The sequence below is a fragment of the Engraulis encrasicolus genome, chromosome 23 (assembly GCF_034702125.1).
Source record: "Engraulis encrasicolus isolate BLACKSEA-1 chromosome 23, IST_EnEncr_1.0, whole genome shotgun sequence".
Lineage (NCBI taxonomy): Eukaryota > Metazoa > Chordata > Actinopteri > Clupeiformes > Engraulidae > Engraulis > Engraulis encrasicolus.
Window position 1 is genome coordinate 16,290,479 of NC_085879.1, and position 18,978 is coordinate 16,309,456.

An 18,978-nucleotide genomic window follows, 5' to 3' on the forward strand; every position below is an offset into this window, starting at 1 on the left:
TTTTACATCAATTGCCAATTATTAATTAATTTAAGACAAGAGTGGCATTTGTTACTAAAACAAAAACAAACAAACAAAAAGATAAAACAAACAGGACCATTTTCAGGAAGACAAGGTTCAGTGACAATTCTTCAGCTCATTTCCCTGAATGCAAAAACCACAGAATAAAAAAAGTACAGATTTGTAACATGTCAGACGAACTAAAACGGAATAACAGACTGAAATGTACTTTGGAATGGTTGAACCAATAGTCAAAATCATGTCAAAACAACATTAAAAATATTGATCAAAACCTTTATGTGCTACAGTACCTATCAGAAATGTGTTGAAGTCACATACAAGAATCAATATGCAAAGAAAACGGTCGCTCTCTCTCACATGCATGAACGCACGCACGCACATCCACACTCTCGCTCGCTCGCTCTCTCTCTCTCGCTCTCTCTCTCTCTCGCTCTATCTCGCTCTCTCTCTCTCGCTCTCTCTCTCTCGCACTCACACTCACACTCACACTACAAAGAAGGAATAAAGAAAGAGGAAAAAAGAACAAAAGAGAATGAAACGAACAACAAGAATGAAAGACATGCCAGCCAGTGTTGAAACTAAGACGTTTTGTTGTGCGGATGCGTTTACTGCACATAGTCTGCACACCAATTGGCCTGAGTTGACTTTCTCAAGTACCATACATTTTTGGACAAAATACAAACAGATTACATTAATGTATCGAGAGAGTGAAAGTGCATGTGGTGTATTCCAGATGTAGATATTCATAAATTCATAAAACAGTTTGTTCACCTGACATGAGGAGACGAGCAGAACTTAAAAACAAAACCAGACTTTTTTTTTTTAACAATCGAAATGTTCTTCTCACACAGTTTTTTTTTCCAGTCTAGAGGCATCATGTACACAGACATGTATAAGATTTTATAGGCATGTATCATTTTATAGACATTAATGTGCGCTTGACAATGACCATATCATTATTTACAGATTGTCTCATCTGTTTTTCACCTTGTCCGATCAACACTGTAAGAACTACAGTTTGTGACTAACATACTGTACATGCACACACACGCTCGCACACACACACACACACACACATAAAATTGATAAAGGCTTGGTTGAGAAAGGTGTACACCAAATGGAATCTAAAAGCAGAGTTGCATGAAGTAGAAGTATTGTGGCGAATGTGATTACTACGCTAGTAGTATGATGTTACACAGTTGCAACTACCTGTAATATCACACTATGGGTGTTGCAATAACACCCGTAACAGTACTGCTACTTCTACGTTTTCAATCAACTCTTAAAATAGCAGCAAGAATCTAATGAGTGTGCACTGAACTGTACTTGTCGCACCAAATGAGTCATGGGTCTTCTCAACGTCAATATAGACGTACGCCAACTTTATACCCCCCCCCCAGCATGCACAATGTTACATGCACACTGCCCCAAAGCCTACAGTGCAGCCCCTTATTGTATTTGAAAGTATGGACAAACAAAACGCACCGTCATTGCAGCACCTTCGGCGACTTCAACATTACACAGGGATGTCCATGTATTGTGTTTTCTCTTCACCTCTTCTGCACCGCTGTGGCTCTACCCGTCGGCCATCTTGGCTGTATAGTTGTGTCACATAACAACCCAAATTGACCCGAAGGAATTATTGCATCCAGTGCAGTCAGTCCAGTGATTTTCCACCAACTCAGCTGAAACCGGTATTCAAGTCCTGTGGATTTCCAGACCTCCAGGGCTGCAGTAGGACCTCGTTCTACAATTTTCCACCCCACCAGGACATTATTAATCCATGACCAGGAATGCCGGATGCTGGATGCCCTTTGAGGTGATGGAAAGGTAGAGCGGGGTGCATCAGTATCAGATGGGGCAAAAGCTACAGTGACATGCCCCCCCCCCAACAGAGAGGGGTGGTTTGGAGAGGGGTTGAGGTCATGCCAGCTGGGGCAGAAATGGTAGCAAACGTCCCCCCTGAGGAAGGGGAAGGCCAGGGGGCATCTCAGCCGGGGCAGAGGCTACGGTGGATAGCCTCCAACAGTCTATCACTGAAGGGGAATCATCATACTACATGGGTCGGAGATCTGATGCCCTTTGAGGGGTAAAGGAATGTGTCTGGGGACATCAGCCTCAGATGGGTCAAAAACTGCAGTGCATATCCTCTGTGACAGCTTATGTGGCGGCGAGTGGGCACCATCACATCAGCTGGGCCAGAAACTTGCCCTTTGAGGGGTAGAAAGAGTGCATTTGGGGGCAATAACTACAGGGCATGTACGGTACCAGTCTGAGCCACTTACGTCCTCCCCAGCCATGCACATGCTAAACGACTTCCATGTGATATCCAAGGTCCGTGGAGAGGCGTCTGGACATAAAAACTGCGAGACTGTACGTGAAGAAGGCATACCGTCGTCGTCTTGTCAGCTAGGGTCAAAAACTGCAGTGCATGCCCTCTGTAAGTGTATGCCAAGGCGGTCATCATCATTGATACATTAGTTGGCCCTCGAAAAAAAAAAGCTGGAATGCCCTGCAGTTATTGACAAAATCTGCACTGTGTACATCCTGTGTGAGCACACGTGAAGAAGGCATACCACTGCCAACATATAAACAAGGGTCAAAAACTGCTGTTCACGCCTTCTGGAAAGTGTATACCACATCGTTGGTCATCATCATCGTCGTCATTACATCAGCTGGAGCAGGAAGTGGTCATCATCTTCATTGTCGGTACAATAGTTGGCCCTCGATCAAAGCTGGAATGCCCTGCAGTTATTGACAAAAGTTATTGAGAGTGTGTGTGACGAAGGCATGCCATCGCCGCCATATCAGTAGGGGTCAAAAACTGCAGTGCATGCCCTCTGGAAGTGTATGCCACCTCGGTGTGCATCGTCGTTGTCGTCGTCATAGATACATCAGCTGGAGCAGAAGGTGCAGTGGATACCGCCGGTCAGGTCGGCGACGGTGCCATCCTCCACCAGGGCCTGCAGCAGCGCCCTCTCCTGGTTGACGTTGTGCATGTCCTGGGACAGCATGGCCGCCATGGGCAGCGCGTCGTAGTAGTGGAGGGGCGCCTCCCGCTGGCTCAGGTTGTAGCCGAAGCCCGCCAGACTCACCTCGTCACACAGGTACGTGGCCAGGTTGAGCGCTGACACGCCCAGTGTCGGGACATTCTGTCGAGAGATACAGAGACAGGGAGACATCATCATGCACACACCCCTTGCAAAAAAATTAGAAAGACTGTGGACAAGTTTATTTATTTGTACAATTCCACTGAAAATGTAACATGGCTCTGGCAGATCTCTGCATTAAACCATGTTTAGTCACAAATTATTTGCAAAGCTGTTTTCATTGTTTTTTTGGAACTGGAGGTCCAAAACATGTAGAAATAAACAAATAAGTGTGGACAATAATCTATAATCTATGAACGTTTAACTTTTTAGGTAGAATTATGGAAATAAATACACTTTTCCATAATGTTCTCATTTCTTTGAAAACAGTTTATGTTGCAGGGCGGATGCCAACACCATTGGCATGTTTTGCAGTTAAAGGAAAATGTATATCAATATCAATATCATTAATATCTTTATTAATAAGCGATCATACAGTATACAGTAAGCTAAACACTGCAAAGTTTTCATTAGGTGTCATTCATCAGTATTGCAAAAGGCCGACAGGCCGAAATGTTGTCACATTTAAGACCTATTTGTGCAACTCAGGAGTGTGCGGCACTTCTCTCCTTTTGAAAGTGTTTAACTGGTTGCCAGCACCTCCTTTTCTGGTGTGCGTTTTGCTCCTGGGTCATTTCACGTGAAATCAGACACTTTGGGACCCGACCGACCCGGATTTCGATCATACTTGGTGTGCCTTTTCAGTAGCAAGGTAGCACCCCAGAACTGCATTGGTTTGAATCTGACACTAATATTAAGGGAGAAACAGACTAGGAAAGGTTCACATGTGAGGGTAGGACACTATACATTCAGCCTTGAATATATCAGTCAGTGTTAGTCACAAAAAGATGCCTGTGGTGTTGTTCGAAAGCTCTTTTCTGGCTCTACATAGTACACAATCACCTTGGAATACAACTACTCTCAGAATATGAATTATGATAAATTGAAAAATTAAAAATTGAATATCTAAAAAACTCATATTTTAAAATGGCCAGTTCCTTGTCCAAACGTAGCCGGCAATGTCATGAGCAGCACCTTAAATGCTGGTGTTCGGTTTGTTATTCATTTCAGAGAGAAGTTGACTCACAAATATGGCATCATACAGACCACTTACTAATAATATGGTAATACCATAGTAGCATCACATGACAAAACAAAAACAAAACAAAAATGGTCAGTGTCCATGGTCCCAGGTTTCAGAAACTAAGGCAGATGTCCATTTATACACACCAAATGATGATATGTGAATGTTTGAACATTTCTTCTCTGTGTACCTGTGCCATCTTCCCTTTACCGTACTTTAAAGAGGTAATCAATGGCTACACTCTCATTTTGTACTTTACCAGTGCATTTGAAGCAGCAGCTGTGTTTTTTTTTAGATAATGTATAAGTACGTCTCGTTGCAGTTACAGGTTCCACTACCAGAAGCACATCCTGATGATCCATGACAGTCTATCTGGTCTGAAGGGAAAAGTGAAGGATGGAGATGGCCCATGAGGATGCAGGAAGTTCAGTTTCACCTCTCCAGTGCTCGGCATACATTCCTCAGCACATGCTAGCCACCAGTTGCCATCATATACAGCTACAACATACCCTTTGATGCTTGAAAATGTAACACATTCCTTTACTGAGCTCACTCTTTCAACTCTGCCTTCTCTGAATGCTCAAAATGGCCTAACTTCCACTGTGTCCATTGACAAACTGTGTAGTTTTTGAGTACCTGGAATAGTTCTTGCAGATTCAAACCTTTTCAACAGGTTCTCAGCTTCATGATGGTACATCTCTGTTGTGGCAAACTGGCAATGGATGTTCTTGACATTATCCTTGACAAATTCCAAACAGTTGGTATGCCGTTCTAATTTAATTGTCAATAGGACGTTGCAGACTTGCTCGTGCAGCAAGCCATTTAACTGTCCCTCCAACGCCATCACATGGGACCTTTGCCATGTGATGTGGCAAAAAAGTGCCATTCTGCAGGTATGTGAAAATATGCTGCCTCGTGGTGGCACAAATTTGTTGTAATTTTAAGGTTCTTATATTGTGCAGGAAGTCTGCAACGTCCTATTGACAATTAAATTGTAACGCCATACCAACTGTTTGAATTTGTCAAGGATAATGTCAAGAACATCCATTGCCAGTTTGCCACAACAGATTATGTACCATCATGAAGCTGAGAACTTGTTGAAAAGGTTTTGAATCTGCAAGAACTATTCCAGGTACTCAAAAACTACACAGCTTTCTTGCCCATTGTCAATTGACACAGTGGAAGTTAGGCCATTTTGAGCATTCAGAGAAGGCAGAGTTGAAAGAGTGAGCTCAGTAAAGGAATGTGTTACATTTTCAAGCATCAAAGGGTATGTTGTAGCTGTATATGATGGCAACTGGTGGCTAGCATGTGCTGAGGAATGTATGCCGAGCACTGGAGAGGTGAAACTGAACTTCCTGCATCCTCATGGGCCATCTCCATCCTTCACTTTTCCCTTCAGACCAGATAGACTTGTCATGGATCATCAGGATGTGCTTTTGGTAGTGGAACCTGTAACTGCAACGGGACGTACTTATACATTATCTACAAAAGACACAGCTGTTGCTTCAAATGCACTGGTAGAGTACAAATGATTATCTCTTTAAAGTACGGTAAAGGGAAGATGGCACAGGTACACAGAGAAGGAATGTTCAAACATTCACATATCATCATTTGGTATGTATAAATGGACATCTGCCTTAGTTTCTGAAACCTGGGACCATGGACACTGACCATTTTTGTTTTGTTTTTGTTTTGTCATGTGATGCTACTATGGTATTACCATATTATTAGTAAGTGGTCTGTATGATGCCATATTTGTGAGTCAAATTCTCTCTGAAATGAATAACAAACCGAACACCAGCATTTAAGGTGCTGCTCATGACATTGCCGGCTACGTTTGGACAAGGAACTGGCCATTTTAAAATATGAGTTTTTTAGATGTTCAATTTTTAATTTTTCAATGTATCATAATTCATATTCTGAGAGTAGTTGTATTCCAAGGCTATTGTGTACTATGTAGAGCCAGAAAAGAGCTTTCGAACAACACCACAGGCATCTTTTTGTGACTAACACTGACTGATATATTCAAGGCTGAATGTATAGTGTCCTACCCTCACATGTGAACCTTTCCTAGTCTGTTTCTCCCTTAATATTAGTGTCAGATTCAAACCAATGCAGTTCTGGGGTGCTACCTTGCTACTGAAAAGGCACACCAAGTATGATCGAAATCCGGGTCGGTCGGGTCCCAAAGTGTCTGATTTCACGTGAAATGACCCTCCTCCATTATTCGTCACTATTGCTCCATGTAGATATACAATACAATACAATACAACTTGTATTTATATAGCGCAATATAACTTAAAGGGGTATGCCACTATTTTGGGGCTTAATACAGTTAAAATTGTTGGCCAGGGTTTATAAAGGTGGTAAAGTGTCTTATTTTTCATGTTAAGCGTTGTCTTGCTTTAAGACAAGTTAAAAGAGGGAGTATGTAGCTAAGCTAGTGAAAGATGCATTGACTTTCACTAGCTTAGCGACATGCTCCCTCTTTTAACTTGTCTTAAAGCAAGACAAAGCTTAACATGAAAAATAAGACACTTGCCAACGATTTTTACTGTATTAAGCCCCAAAATAGTGGCATACCCCTTTAATACTCTGCAGAAATGTGAGGGGAGCACTGACCTTTTTATATGCTGTAATGTGTTCTTTCATTTTTGTAAATAGAGGCCCCATTGGGTACTACAGTAAAGCGTCATATCAAACAGGTAGATGGACAGGTTCAGAGCGGACATGCCCAGCGTTAGCATATTCTGGACAGATGTCAAACCACATGGATGTGCTCAGGACTTGACACAGACACCTGCTCATCAGCCAAATGTGGATAAAACTTGGGTGTGGCTGGCTTGTAATAAATTCAGTCTCACCATTGCATGGTAGGCATCTAGACTTGGAAAATAAAGCCAAAATTGAAAAACACAAACCACTTAATTATTTATTGGCCTTGTTATACTGTGCATATAAAGCTTTTTAGATGCCAGCTGGTCTGTGATTTTATTTTCTTCCTCCTTTATTTCTTTTTATGATGACATTTACTTCTTCATTTACTTCTTTTTTTATGGAGACTGCTGTGTCTGTGTAATACATGAAATAAAATGACGAATTATAAAAACGATGCCCAGTGCTTAATTACAGTACCTGATCCCAGCCAAAGAGGCAGAACTTGGGTTTGGGGTGCTGCAACAGACCCGGGCTTGTCTGATGTATTCATATATTCCTTTAATTATTTATTATTATTTTACGATAACATGGGCTTTACTGTGAATCTGTGACATAAAAAGATGCCCAGTAGCATGGAGGCGCTATGATGCACTGCCCCCTGACCTGACACACCCATACCATATGGGTGTGGCTCTGGGGGCCCAGGTTCGAGAACAGCCAACTATGATCTAAACTAGGGATGTACCGAATCCAAGATTCGGTTTCGGATTCGGACAGATTCTGCCTTGTTGGCGCTGTTCGGCTTCGGTTTCGGTGATCAGAGCAGGATTCAGAACTCTGTTTCAGATTCGGATAAATCTCAAGTAGTGGATTCAGTATTCCACGAACCATTAATTATTTATCGATTATTAATTATTATCAAATCAAAGATTCGGATTCGGTTTGGTCTCGGTTTCGGTGATCAGAGTAGGATTCGGTATTCGTTTTCAGAGCAATCTTAAGTAATCTTATTCCTCTCATATGTTTATTTCTACATTTGACACAGCATGTGATTTTTAATTGTCCAAGGCAATTTCCCCTTTGGAGGCATTGGTGTTTATTGAAAAGATGTCTGGTGGTCGCCTGGTCCAAGCCCCAGAGACAGAACTTGGGCTTGGGGTACTAGAGGAGGTCCAATGTCGTCTGATTTATCTATAATCCTTTATTTGTTTCTATTTCTATTATATTTGAAAATGACATGGGCTGTTAGCTAAATAAAATATTTAATAGCGAATAATAACAACACGATGCACGTTGGTGACCTGGTCCTGGACTTTGACTGTTGTGTGACAATAAAGCCATGGTTGTGAATGAGTAAAGTTAATGAGTAATAAAAACATGTCTGGCGGTGGTTACCTGGTCCCAGCCCCACAGGTGGAACTTGGGTTTGGGGTACTGCAGCAGGTCCAGGGCCGTCTCGCGGATGATCTCGGGGTTCAGCACGTAGAACTGAGACAGCTTCAGAGGGATGTCATCAGGCACCTTCTGCCAGAAGAACAGCCAGTCCCATAAGGACTGGAGAGAGAGCGAGACAGAGAGAGAGAGAGAGAGAGAGAGAGAGAGAGAGAGAGAGAGAGAGAGAGAGAGAGAGAGAGAGAGAGAGAGAGAAAAACAGAGAGAGAAAGAGAGTCAGTGACTGGGCAATGCATGTCCAGGCATGATCTGAATCTGCCGTCTCACTATAAAACATGCTTCGCTATTTTGCATCTCCCTGAAGCTGACTAGAGTTACCAAGCTGCTGCAACGCAATAGTGTCCCATACCATTATGTATTCCAAATATGTATGAATTGTATTGGCCATCATGCCTGTTATTACTGATGCAACAGCATTGTTTATACTCATTCTGTTTCAAAATGAAGAAGAAAGTCTCTAGTTGCACATGCAATGAGGTTTTGTCATATCTCAACAGGACCTTCTTGAAATAAATAAAGGTAAAAAAAGAAACCCATTTCCCCATTTAAAAGCTGTGAGAGTGTTGTATTGTGTCCCTGCTCACCACTGTCTGCTTGGTGATCATGGCGTTGAGCCAGTGGAAGTCCACGGACTTGTAGATGACGGCCACAAACTTGAGCTTGGGGTCCTGGTCCTCCCACACCTTGGGGCTGCCCTCTGGGTAGCTCATGCGGATACTGGTGCGGTTGCCCACGTCCTTGTTGAAGTCTTTCACTGGACCACTGTTCAGCCTGCAAACAAACAAACAAACAACAATAAATAAAAATATGTGGATTTATGCAGAGAATTTTAGAAAACCAAGACAGTTACTCCCCTGCCATCCATTTAATTCGAAATGTACAGGGAGACGTTAAAGTATGTAACATTTTTAGTAGTTTATTTCCAGGATTCATGCTGCTCATTCACAAGTGCTACCTTTTTCACAAACAATTAACCACCACCATGAAACTCAAAGAATTCTCTTTCCACCATCCAAGATACTGTACCATTAAGACATTAGAACGACCAGAGGTGGCCATACCAAGTTTGGGAAGGGTTCTCACTCCTACCCACAATTGGAGTGAGAAGTGGTATAGACTGTTGTCAGCTACTATAGGTAGTTTTACTCAGCTGTCGGGGACCCCAGCGATGGGTGAGGCAAGAAGAGTATGCAGGGCAAGGCACTGAAAATATGCTGAAACGTGTTAGGGACACCTGAGTGTGTAATGCCACAATCACACTGGACTCGGATTTCTGCTTAAAATCAGCGTTGCACATCCAGCTGATTTATCAGTAGAGATCAGACCGAGTGCGAATCCACTGCGCCGGTTTGAATGAGGTCAGTATAATCTTAAGCAGTGACCTGACTAGGCACCATTGTAATGGCCGAGCTGTCACTCGCAACATCATCCATGGTGGTGTGCTATTTGAGTGTTGTGAAAACATGTTGTGAAAACATGCAATCCGCCCTGGGGGGACAGGCAGAAAATCCACAATCCGAGAATATGCTTTCATTAACAAACAATAGAACAAATTCACCTCCTACTGTAAAATCCACGTCCAGCGTGATTACGGCTAAGTGTGTAAGTGTGTGTCCCTGGGCGCAGTGTGATGGGAGTTAAAATAAAAAAGCACATCCAGTGAGGAGAATAAAGTCTAAGCAAAGTCCCGGTAGGGAAAAGAGAGAAGTTCTGTAATCAGAGCACTTGAAATCCTTACGTTTAATTTCATCCATGGCACAAAACAATGCTTCCACTGTGTATGGTCTTAAGCGATGGAAACTGCAATTTAATCTGTGGATGTGGTGCGCAGGTGCTACACCTACAATGAATCTGCCTCTTTATCATGGCAGTCAAGAGTGTATTTTTGGCATCATAGAGACATGGGTGAGGTGATTACTCTCTCCAACATCCTCAATTCTACATGTACTGTAGATCAGCAATAAAAAAGCACATTACACTAGGTAAAATTCAAAGTAAATGTTATGTTCAGCAGAAGTCTGCACACCTTTGTCACTGCACTAAGAAGGTCAATAAACAAGGATTAATGATTTAGAAACTAAATCCAAAGCACTTGCCTCCAGGTCAAGGTTTTTTTTTAAACTTTATTTTCACATGAGGTAGACAAACACTGTGTCTCATTCAGCGCACTTGTGTCAGTCCAATGGCGCTTAGTAAATAGTGCAAACAGTGCACTAAGGTCTTTAGTGTGCAGTGTCGTGGGAAAGTTTGTTTGGAACTGGAAGTGACAGATTAGCATAGCATTAACCTGCCAAAATATCGCTTGGTTGCTGTTTATATTACATAGCTTATCGTGCTTGTATTTAGATTTAGATTTAGATTGGTAACTATGTCGCATACAATCCTTGGCTTGACATGAAGAGGTTGGTCATCTCATCAACGTTACGTAGCCTCTTAGTGCATATGGGGTCGCCGTCAGGCATATTCACTAGTTGCTGAAAATACTCCCTTATATCAAAACAACAATGCTATGACATTACCAGATTAAGACATATAATAGCCATTACAATTTTGGTGACAGTAAGGTTCTAACATAGACTCTGCGCTAAGGGGTTAAATAAATAAGAGATTGTTGACAAAACTCTTCTACTGAACCGAATGACGCGAGTAGATGATTTCTTCTGTTACATAAACAACGTACTGGCCATTTATTGCGCCATCATGGTCAGAGTGTACATCACAAGAGCGCCATTTGAGACATCCTGAATCATAAAAACACTAGATTCATCTGTATGGCCTTCATGGGAGCGCAGTTACAATAATACCTTGATTCGGAGACGAGAGCTTCGGAATTAGTTTGTCATTCTGAACAGCGTTTTTTTTTTTTTTTAAAGACTTTAGAGCCCTCTCTATTTTATATAGTAGCTTCAAAGACATGATAAAATGATAAATGGAGATAGAAGGAGAATGGATTTTATTTATTACAAACAGGTCAAATGTTTTACATAAAATGAAAATATTTATCATAGATACATTTCTAAGCCCTGTGTAAGTACTTTATTACTTACACCTAGTTAGTTACAGTTAGGTAAAAACAAAATGCACAAGGTGTAAAATCAATTCAATGTGTGTCCCCAGCTTTTCAAAGAAAAAAATAAACAAAGAATGAAAAAGGAAAAGAACAGTTTAAAGGGGCTCCAGGTAGGATTAAAAGTTTAACTAGATTGCATTCTCACAGAAAATGCTGGAAGCGGGCTCGCCTTTTGGGGCAGAGATGAGCAGTTTTATTTTTGATATCTCTATCCCTAAATTAAAAACAAAGTACTATTGAGAAAACAAAGCTAAAAGAAATGTTGGAAAAAATCCATCCACCCAGTCAGAAGTTATGGGCCAAACAATTCAGCCATCTTGAAAGTGTTGTAGCCCTGCATTTTGGGGATATACTAAATGACATACATGGTATTTTAAGTTGGCTAAGGAACACTGCATATGATATAATTTTGAAAATCAACATGGGTCCGAGTGGGATTCGAACTCACAACCTCCATATCTCTAATCCAGCACCTTTACCATTGATACTAAATGACATACATGGTATTTTAAGTTGGCTAAGGAACACTGCATATGATATAATTTTGAAAATCAACATGGGTCCGGGTGGGATTCGAACTCACAACCTCCATATCTCTAATCCAGCACCTTTGCCATTGATACTAAATGACATACATGGTATTTTAAGTTGGCTAAGGAACACTGCATATGATATAATTTTGAAAATCAACATGGGTCCGAGTGGGATTCGAACTCCCAACCTCCATATCTCTAATCCAGCACCTTCACCATTGAGCCAAGCAGCTGGCTGTCATAAATATTCCAGCAAGACAATATCACATTGCATTGAAGAGCTGAACAATAGACTTCTAGAACTGTAGTTGCAGATGCTCGTTAAGAATAGAATGTTGAGAGAAAGTGACAGTTGAGATGGAACCCTATATTGTAGGGGTACTCAATTAAAAGTCCCCGAGGGCCAGTTTTTCAAAATTCCTCCCAATAAAGGGCCGGGCCGGGCCGACACGCCCCCCCCCCCCAAAAAAAATAAAATAAAAAATAATAATAATAATAATAAATTAAAACATGATAAGTCCTTTGTAAGCACAATACACACGCACTCACACCCACAGCAGATATTTAGTTTCTAGTGACAGGATGGGAGAACATTTCTCTCATAAAGGGCCTGCATTGTGGGGTGAGGTGCCTGCCTTGCTGTCATTGCCACCCACCCTTCAGTATTTTTTTAAATGACATAAGATTATCTGTTAGCCTATATTTGCAGACTACGTTCATAAAGATTTATTTCTTAGTGAGAAAACCAATAAGCCTGAAGATAACACTTTTCAAACACATGTTGCTTATTATGACTTTGTTTATGCAGCTCTCACATGCATAATGAGAATCAGAGGCAATAATGGACCCAACAAAGAGGACACATAGATAGGAGAACACCAGGTTTTGTCAACAAGAAAATGGCACATTTGATGCCATGTTGATTAAACGCAAAAGCCAATAATAAATTGTCAAGTTGCTCATAACTTTGTTTGCAGTCTTATGAGGGTCTTTGCATTCCAAACGAACTATTTGGGGACTGTTTAAAAGTGTGAAAAGTTTATTAAGCAATTCGTTTTTAATAGGCTACCAATAGTTAGCTGCCAGCAGAGCTCAAACACAGTTTGCCTTCATTTGTGTTAGCAACTAGCTACAGCTACTGCTAAACCAATTCGAAGTCCTAACACACTGTTTTCAATCAAATGTGGACCATTACTTTCAAAAACGATGCATAGAGAACTTTGTGAATAATTTATTTACAGGCTCTGATACAGTCCTTCCCTTGTAGTCTACCTCACAACCTCTAATGCCAGCGTCGTAGGTGCTTCTGTCCGGAGCCTGCAGTGACTGACACAAAGAGGGAGAAACTGCCTGAGGGGGCGGGGCACGGCACGCTTCTTCATTGCGTCTGTGGCGCGATTTCAAAATAAGAGCCGACAGCGCGATCGGAAATCGAAAATTTTTTTTTTTTTAATTTTTTAAAAATTATTCGAGAGCCAAAAATAGATGCCCCGCGAGCCACAAATGGCCCGCGGGCCGCTATTTGAGTATGGGGGCTATATTGGCAGCACCTGTTCTGATTGACTGTATGGCAGTTAGTATGGTGCTCTAAATGTCTGTATGAGCACTGTCTATGTCCATACTGTCTTAAGTCCATGTATAAGTACTGTCTATGTCTATACTGTCTATGTCCTTACCTAGATTAGTCTATGTCTGTATGGGAAAGCAAGAAATGTAATTTCAAATTCTTTGTATGACCAGTGCATGTAAAGAAATTGACAATAAAACCTACTTGACTTGACTTGACCTAAGGCAGAGGGCCAAATCAAAACTGTTTCTAGGTCTTTAGATAGCTGTTGTTAAAAAAGTAAAAAGAATTGGCACATGTCCTGGTCACCGATTGGAGTCATACATGTGGTCTTTCTAACAGTCTTTGAATGAAGTTTATAGGTTAAACGGTTCAGTCACAAACGGACCTCTTGTGGAACATGTGCTGACCTCTTCAGAAAGGCACTTCAAGAGTCAATGGGAAAAGCCATTGGGCCAGCCCTGCCGTTTTTACACACCTGCCATTTAAAAACTAATGGGAGTTGGGACCTGATATTTTCACCGTGTGGAGTCATCTTCTAGCGCTCACTAACAAACGTCAACTAAACTTCTAGGTGAAAGTGTTGATGTTCTATGAACGAAACAGCCTCCTACACTCTGATCTGTAGAGTGGCGGAACACTGTCTCCTGAAGGTTCTACCATTGTTTTCAATGGGGACCCAAACTTTCACAAAATCGCCAAAAACGGAAAAACGACAAGGACACAGACACGCTATATCAGTACAAATGATCTAGCCTAGCGAGCCAGACCCGTACAGCAAAAAGCTGTACCAGGGTCTAGGAGGGCTGGGCAGCAGTGTGGGCGGGATAAACGGTTGCTTCAGGACTCAACGCCACGCAATTGGATGGCAAACAACCAATCCCCACACACTTCTGTGTAACGTCACAGCTGTCTTGTGAAGCGCCAACTCCGAGCCGTCGTAGCAGTGAATGCGTGTGATCACCACAGCCACAAACAAGTTTCCTAATAAATCGTGTTTTCACTTACATAGTTCAAAAATGCCTCGTTTTCAACCACACGGCCCTTCTTGATCATCCAGCGAAATGTTGAGCAATTTGGGGCTTGTTAAATGGTTATATTTATGATTGTTGTCAACATGGCATGTTCGGTGTTAGCTAGCTAGCTGTATACCCATAACTAATACACGGCTGGATATTAGCTCTGTGTAATTGACGACAGATTGGCTAGCCGCTAGCTCGGCAGACTCTAGGTGTCATTCCCATCTATTTAGTAAGCGACTTACAGACTTTCAAAGCTCCCAAATGTCTCGTTTTTAATGACATGGATCTTATTAGTATTTGGGGCAGGCATATAATACAAGGCTGGATACCTAGCTCTGTGTTATTGGCGACAGGTTAGCTAGCCAGCGAGGGCCCCTTTGTAGGTGGAGCGGCAAATTCGAGCCGTCGTAGCAGTGAATGCATGTGATGACCACAGCCACAAACAACGAAACAAGTGTCCTAATAAATCGTGTTTTCACTTATACAGTTCAAAAATGCCTCGTTTTCAACCACATGGCCCCCCTTGATCAACCAGCGAAATGTTGAGCCATTTGGGGCTTGTTAAATGGTTATATTAAGACTGGATACCTAGCTCTGTGTTATTGACGACAGGTTAGCTAGCCACTAGCTTGGTAGACTCTATTTAGTAAGCTACTCAAAGACTTTCAAAGCTCCCAAATGTCTCGTTTTTAATGGCATGTGTCTTATTAGAAATTGGGGCAGCAATTTCATTCTACACCTACAGTAGTGGTCTGATAATAGCGTGTGACTATCTGGTCATTGACAGTAAATTCTATTTACTCTCAATGTATCTGGTCCTGTAAAATGCTCAACTTAGCTTACCGAGCTAGTTTAAAACATCGAATGATCAAATGGTATTGTGTTGTGATCTATTTGTGTCCGATAAGTTCATGGTGTATTATTACATCAATCCATGTCAGACACGAAATGTTTTATCATCCAGGCTTTTTAAATTAAGTGCACTTTCGTGCTGTACGTAGCACGGAGGGACACCATGCTTCTTCTTAGAAAGTTTCCTGTTTACTAAGTAGCCCGGCCCCCCTCGCGATTTGATTGGCCCTGTCATCGGATAACTTTCAGCCTCGCAAAACGACCGGGGTCCGCTAGACTGCCCCCGGGAGCAAATTCAATTTGCGGTCGCTAGGGGCGTCTAGATTTCTAGGCTACAAATGATCTCCAAGCCGAGCCGGTCGTTTTAGTGTTTGAACGGTGTCTCTATCTCGAAAGGCCTAGGAGGAGATCCATTTTCTATTTTTACTGCCCTGCACAAGAGAAGCAACAAAGCAAGCATAATAATAAACGTACTTAGAGATTACTAGAATCAGGCCTTGCTCTGCAAGCCCGCTTAATAAACTGTACTTAGGGATTTCTAGAATCGGGCCTTGCTCTGCAAGCCCGCTTAATAAACGTACTTAGAGATTACTAGAATCGGGCTTGCTCTGCAAGCCCGCTTAATTAATCACGGTCCCGAGTCAACCTATGCTCATGCGAGTCATTAGTAAGTGAACGATGGCTGTCACGACCACTTCCACGGTCCGTTGTCAGAAAATCCCACATGCAACATTTGACAGCGTCGGACTGAACAAGTGTTGAGAGAAATACTTTTCATTTGAAAGATCGCTTTACATACCGTATTCAGATTTGTATCAACTGCTGGCATTCCGTGATGAAAAACAGTCTCACAGCGATTTAATTTGAACAGCATTTTTTCATTACGGGGTAGATTTTGAGATGGGCATGCCACGGGCACCGCACAAATGACGTCATCCTACCTTATGCCCCTTTAACATACATGAGTAGCAGGTGTAGAGAAGGTACACGTACCTTCCTAATCACCACATCAACTGATCGATGAGTGTCCCTAGCTGTTTTTTTTAATTAAAAAAGAAAGATAAGCATTAATGAAGGAAATGGGGATAGTGGATGTCTGGAGAGAGCTTTTCCCCACCAGGCGTGACTACTCATACTACTCCACACCACATGCAGTCTACACCAGAATTGATTATTTTCTTACTTTTAGTAGGGACTTGCACATGGTAGAACAATGTAGCATTGGCTCTATGACTCTGTCTGACCATAGCCCTATATATTTGACTTTAAACCTCAACGGAGAACGAAGAGAAACACTGTGGAGACTAAATTCATCCATTTTGAACAATGTGGGCATAAAAGAAAGTCTAAAGACGGAGATTAACACCTATTTAGAAATCAATGATAATGGGGAAGTTACGCCAAATATTCTCTGGGATACGCTGAAGGCAGTCATGAGAGGCAAAATTATCTCTATTACATCACATATGAAAAAACTCAGAACACAAAAGTTACAAGACTTGGAAAGTGAACTAAAACAGCTATTAAGAGTCCATAGTCATTCTTCAGACGCTCAGACTAAACAAGAAATTGATAAACTAAGAAAACAGATACAAGATATAAGTACATTAGACATACAAAACAAGTTGACATTTCTTAAACAGCGATACTATGAGGTAGGGGGGAAGGCCGCAAAACTTTTAGCATATAAACTAAGGAAGCAGCAGGCAGATAATTCTATACACAAGATAAGACATCCAGAGTTAGGAACAATAGATCACGGATTGAAGAACATTCAAAAACATTTTGAAAATTATTATAGGACTCTCTACTCTCAACCGCAAATTGATAATGCTTCAGAAACGGACTCATTTCTTGCTTCATTGCACCTACCCTCAGTATCAGAGGAAGAAAACAAAACTTTAATATCAGAAATAACAATTGAAGAACTGAATTCTGCTATTTCCAGATTGAAGGCTGGTAAAACACCAGGCACAGATGGATTCACTGCTGAATGGTATAAAGCGCTACGCGAGCAACTAGCCCCAATATTATTGAGAACTTATAATTGGATCCTACAAGAAAAGAAAATACCACCCTCCTGGAGAGAAGCGATAATTTCCCTGATTCCTAAGGAGGGAAAAGATAAACTTGAATGTGGCAGTTATCGCCCCATTAGTATCCTTAATGTAGATTATAAATTGTTCACTTCAATATTGACACATAGGATAGACAAGATTTTACCCAGACTTATCCATACAGACCAGACAGGTTTTATCAAACAGAGACAGACACACGACAACTTGAGACGCACATTACATATTGTTAGCCATATTACTCAACAGAATACAGAAGCACTACTCGTAAGTTTGGACGCAGAGAAAGCGTTCGATTCTGTGCATTTATCCTTCCTATATAGGGTGCTAGCAAGATTTGGTTTTCACAAATCCATCATAGCAATATTCCAAGCCCTTAATGATTGTCCCACTGCAAGAATTAAAGTAAATGGCGCTCTATCTAGATCTATTACTCTGGAACGAGGGACAAGACAAGGATGCCCTGCCTCCCCCCTCCTCTTTGCCCTGTTTATTGAACCACTGAGCCAGTGGATTAGGCAAAATGGTAATATTAAAGGGATAAGAATGAATGCTGACGAACATAAGCTTGCGCTATTCGCAGACGACGTCTTAATTTATCTAACGCAACCCACATTAACATTCCCCAAATTGATGGATACATTACACAGATATGGGACATTTTCAGGATATAAACTGAATGTGCAGAAAACTCAAGTCCTCTCATGCAACTACACCCCACCCGACCATATATCAAGGAAGTATAACCTGAGATGGGACGCGGATTACATAAAATATTTGGGAGTTAATATCCCTAAGGACATTAGAAAATTGGTTGATTTAAATTACACTCCTTTAAACATCAATATTAGAGCGGACTTGCAAAGATGGACACTTATCCCTTTCCTAAGTTTACATTCTAAAGTTGAATCTATCAGAATGAACATACTCCCGAGATTATTGTACCTTTTTCAAGCACTTCCAGTAGAGGTGCCTACCCATCAGTTTATTGAATGGGATAAACTTATCTCAAGGTTCCTGTGGCAAGGCAAAAAACCTAGGACTAGATATAAAACATTGCAGTTAAATAAGGGAAAAGGAGGCCTAAACCTTCCCTGCTTGCGTGACTACTACTACGCAGCCCAGTTGAGACCCTTGGTGTGCTGGTCCAGCTCCAATTATGTTGCTAGGTGGAAGGATATTGAAAATGATATATCTGGTGAAATTCCCCTTGCGGCTATTATTGCAGATAGTGAATTACAAAAGAATGTGCTAAATCTAAACAACCCCTGGATAAATGCAGGCCTGAAGGTTTGGCAGAGGATAATAAAATCCTGTGATATTGAAAAGCCACTCAGAAAGCTGAAATGGTGCGCATTTGACACAGACTTTCCTCCAGCAAAATTGGACGCCAGATTCCAAATGTGGAATGAAAAGGGGTTAACAACATATACCACCTTTGCAGTGAGAGGGAATTTTAAAAGCTTTGAGGCAATGCAGAATGACCATGGTC

General features: G+C 41.5%; 1 protein-coding gene across 1 annotated transcript in view; it reads right to left on the bottom strand.

Moving 5' to 3' along the window:
• Positions 1 to 1,565: 1,565 nt before the first annotated feature.
• Positions 1,566 to 18,978, bottom strand: part of st3gal5 (ST3 beta-galactoside alpha-2,3-sialyltransferase 5) — a 38,441-nt gene continuing 21,028 nt past the window's right edge. Inside the window, exons 6-8 of the mRNA XM_063189453.1 lie at positions 8,952 to 9,138; positions 8,293 to 8,469; positions 1,566 to 3,173 (exon numbers count right to left, since the gene is read on the bottom strand). Coding sequence (XP_063045523.1) covers positions 2,916 to 3,173; positions 8,293 to 8,469; positions 8,952 to 9,138 — 622 coding nt within the window. The 3' untranslated portion in view covers positions 1,566 to 2,915. The remainder of the gene's footprint in view (positions 3,174 to 8,292; positions 8,470 to 8,951; positions 9,139 to 18,978) is intronic.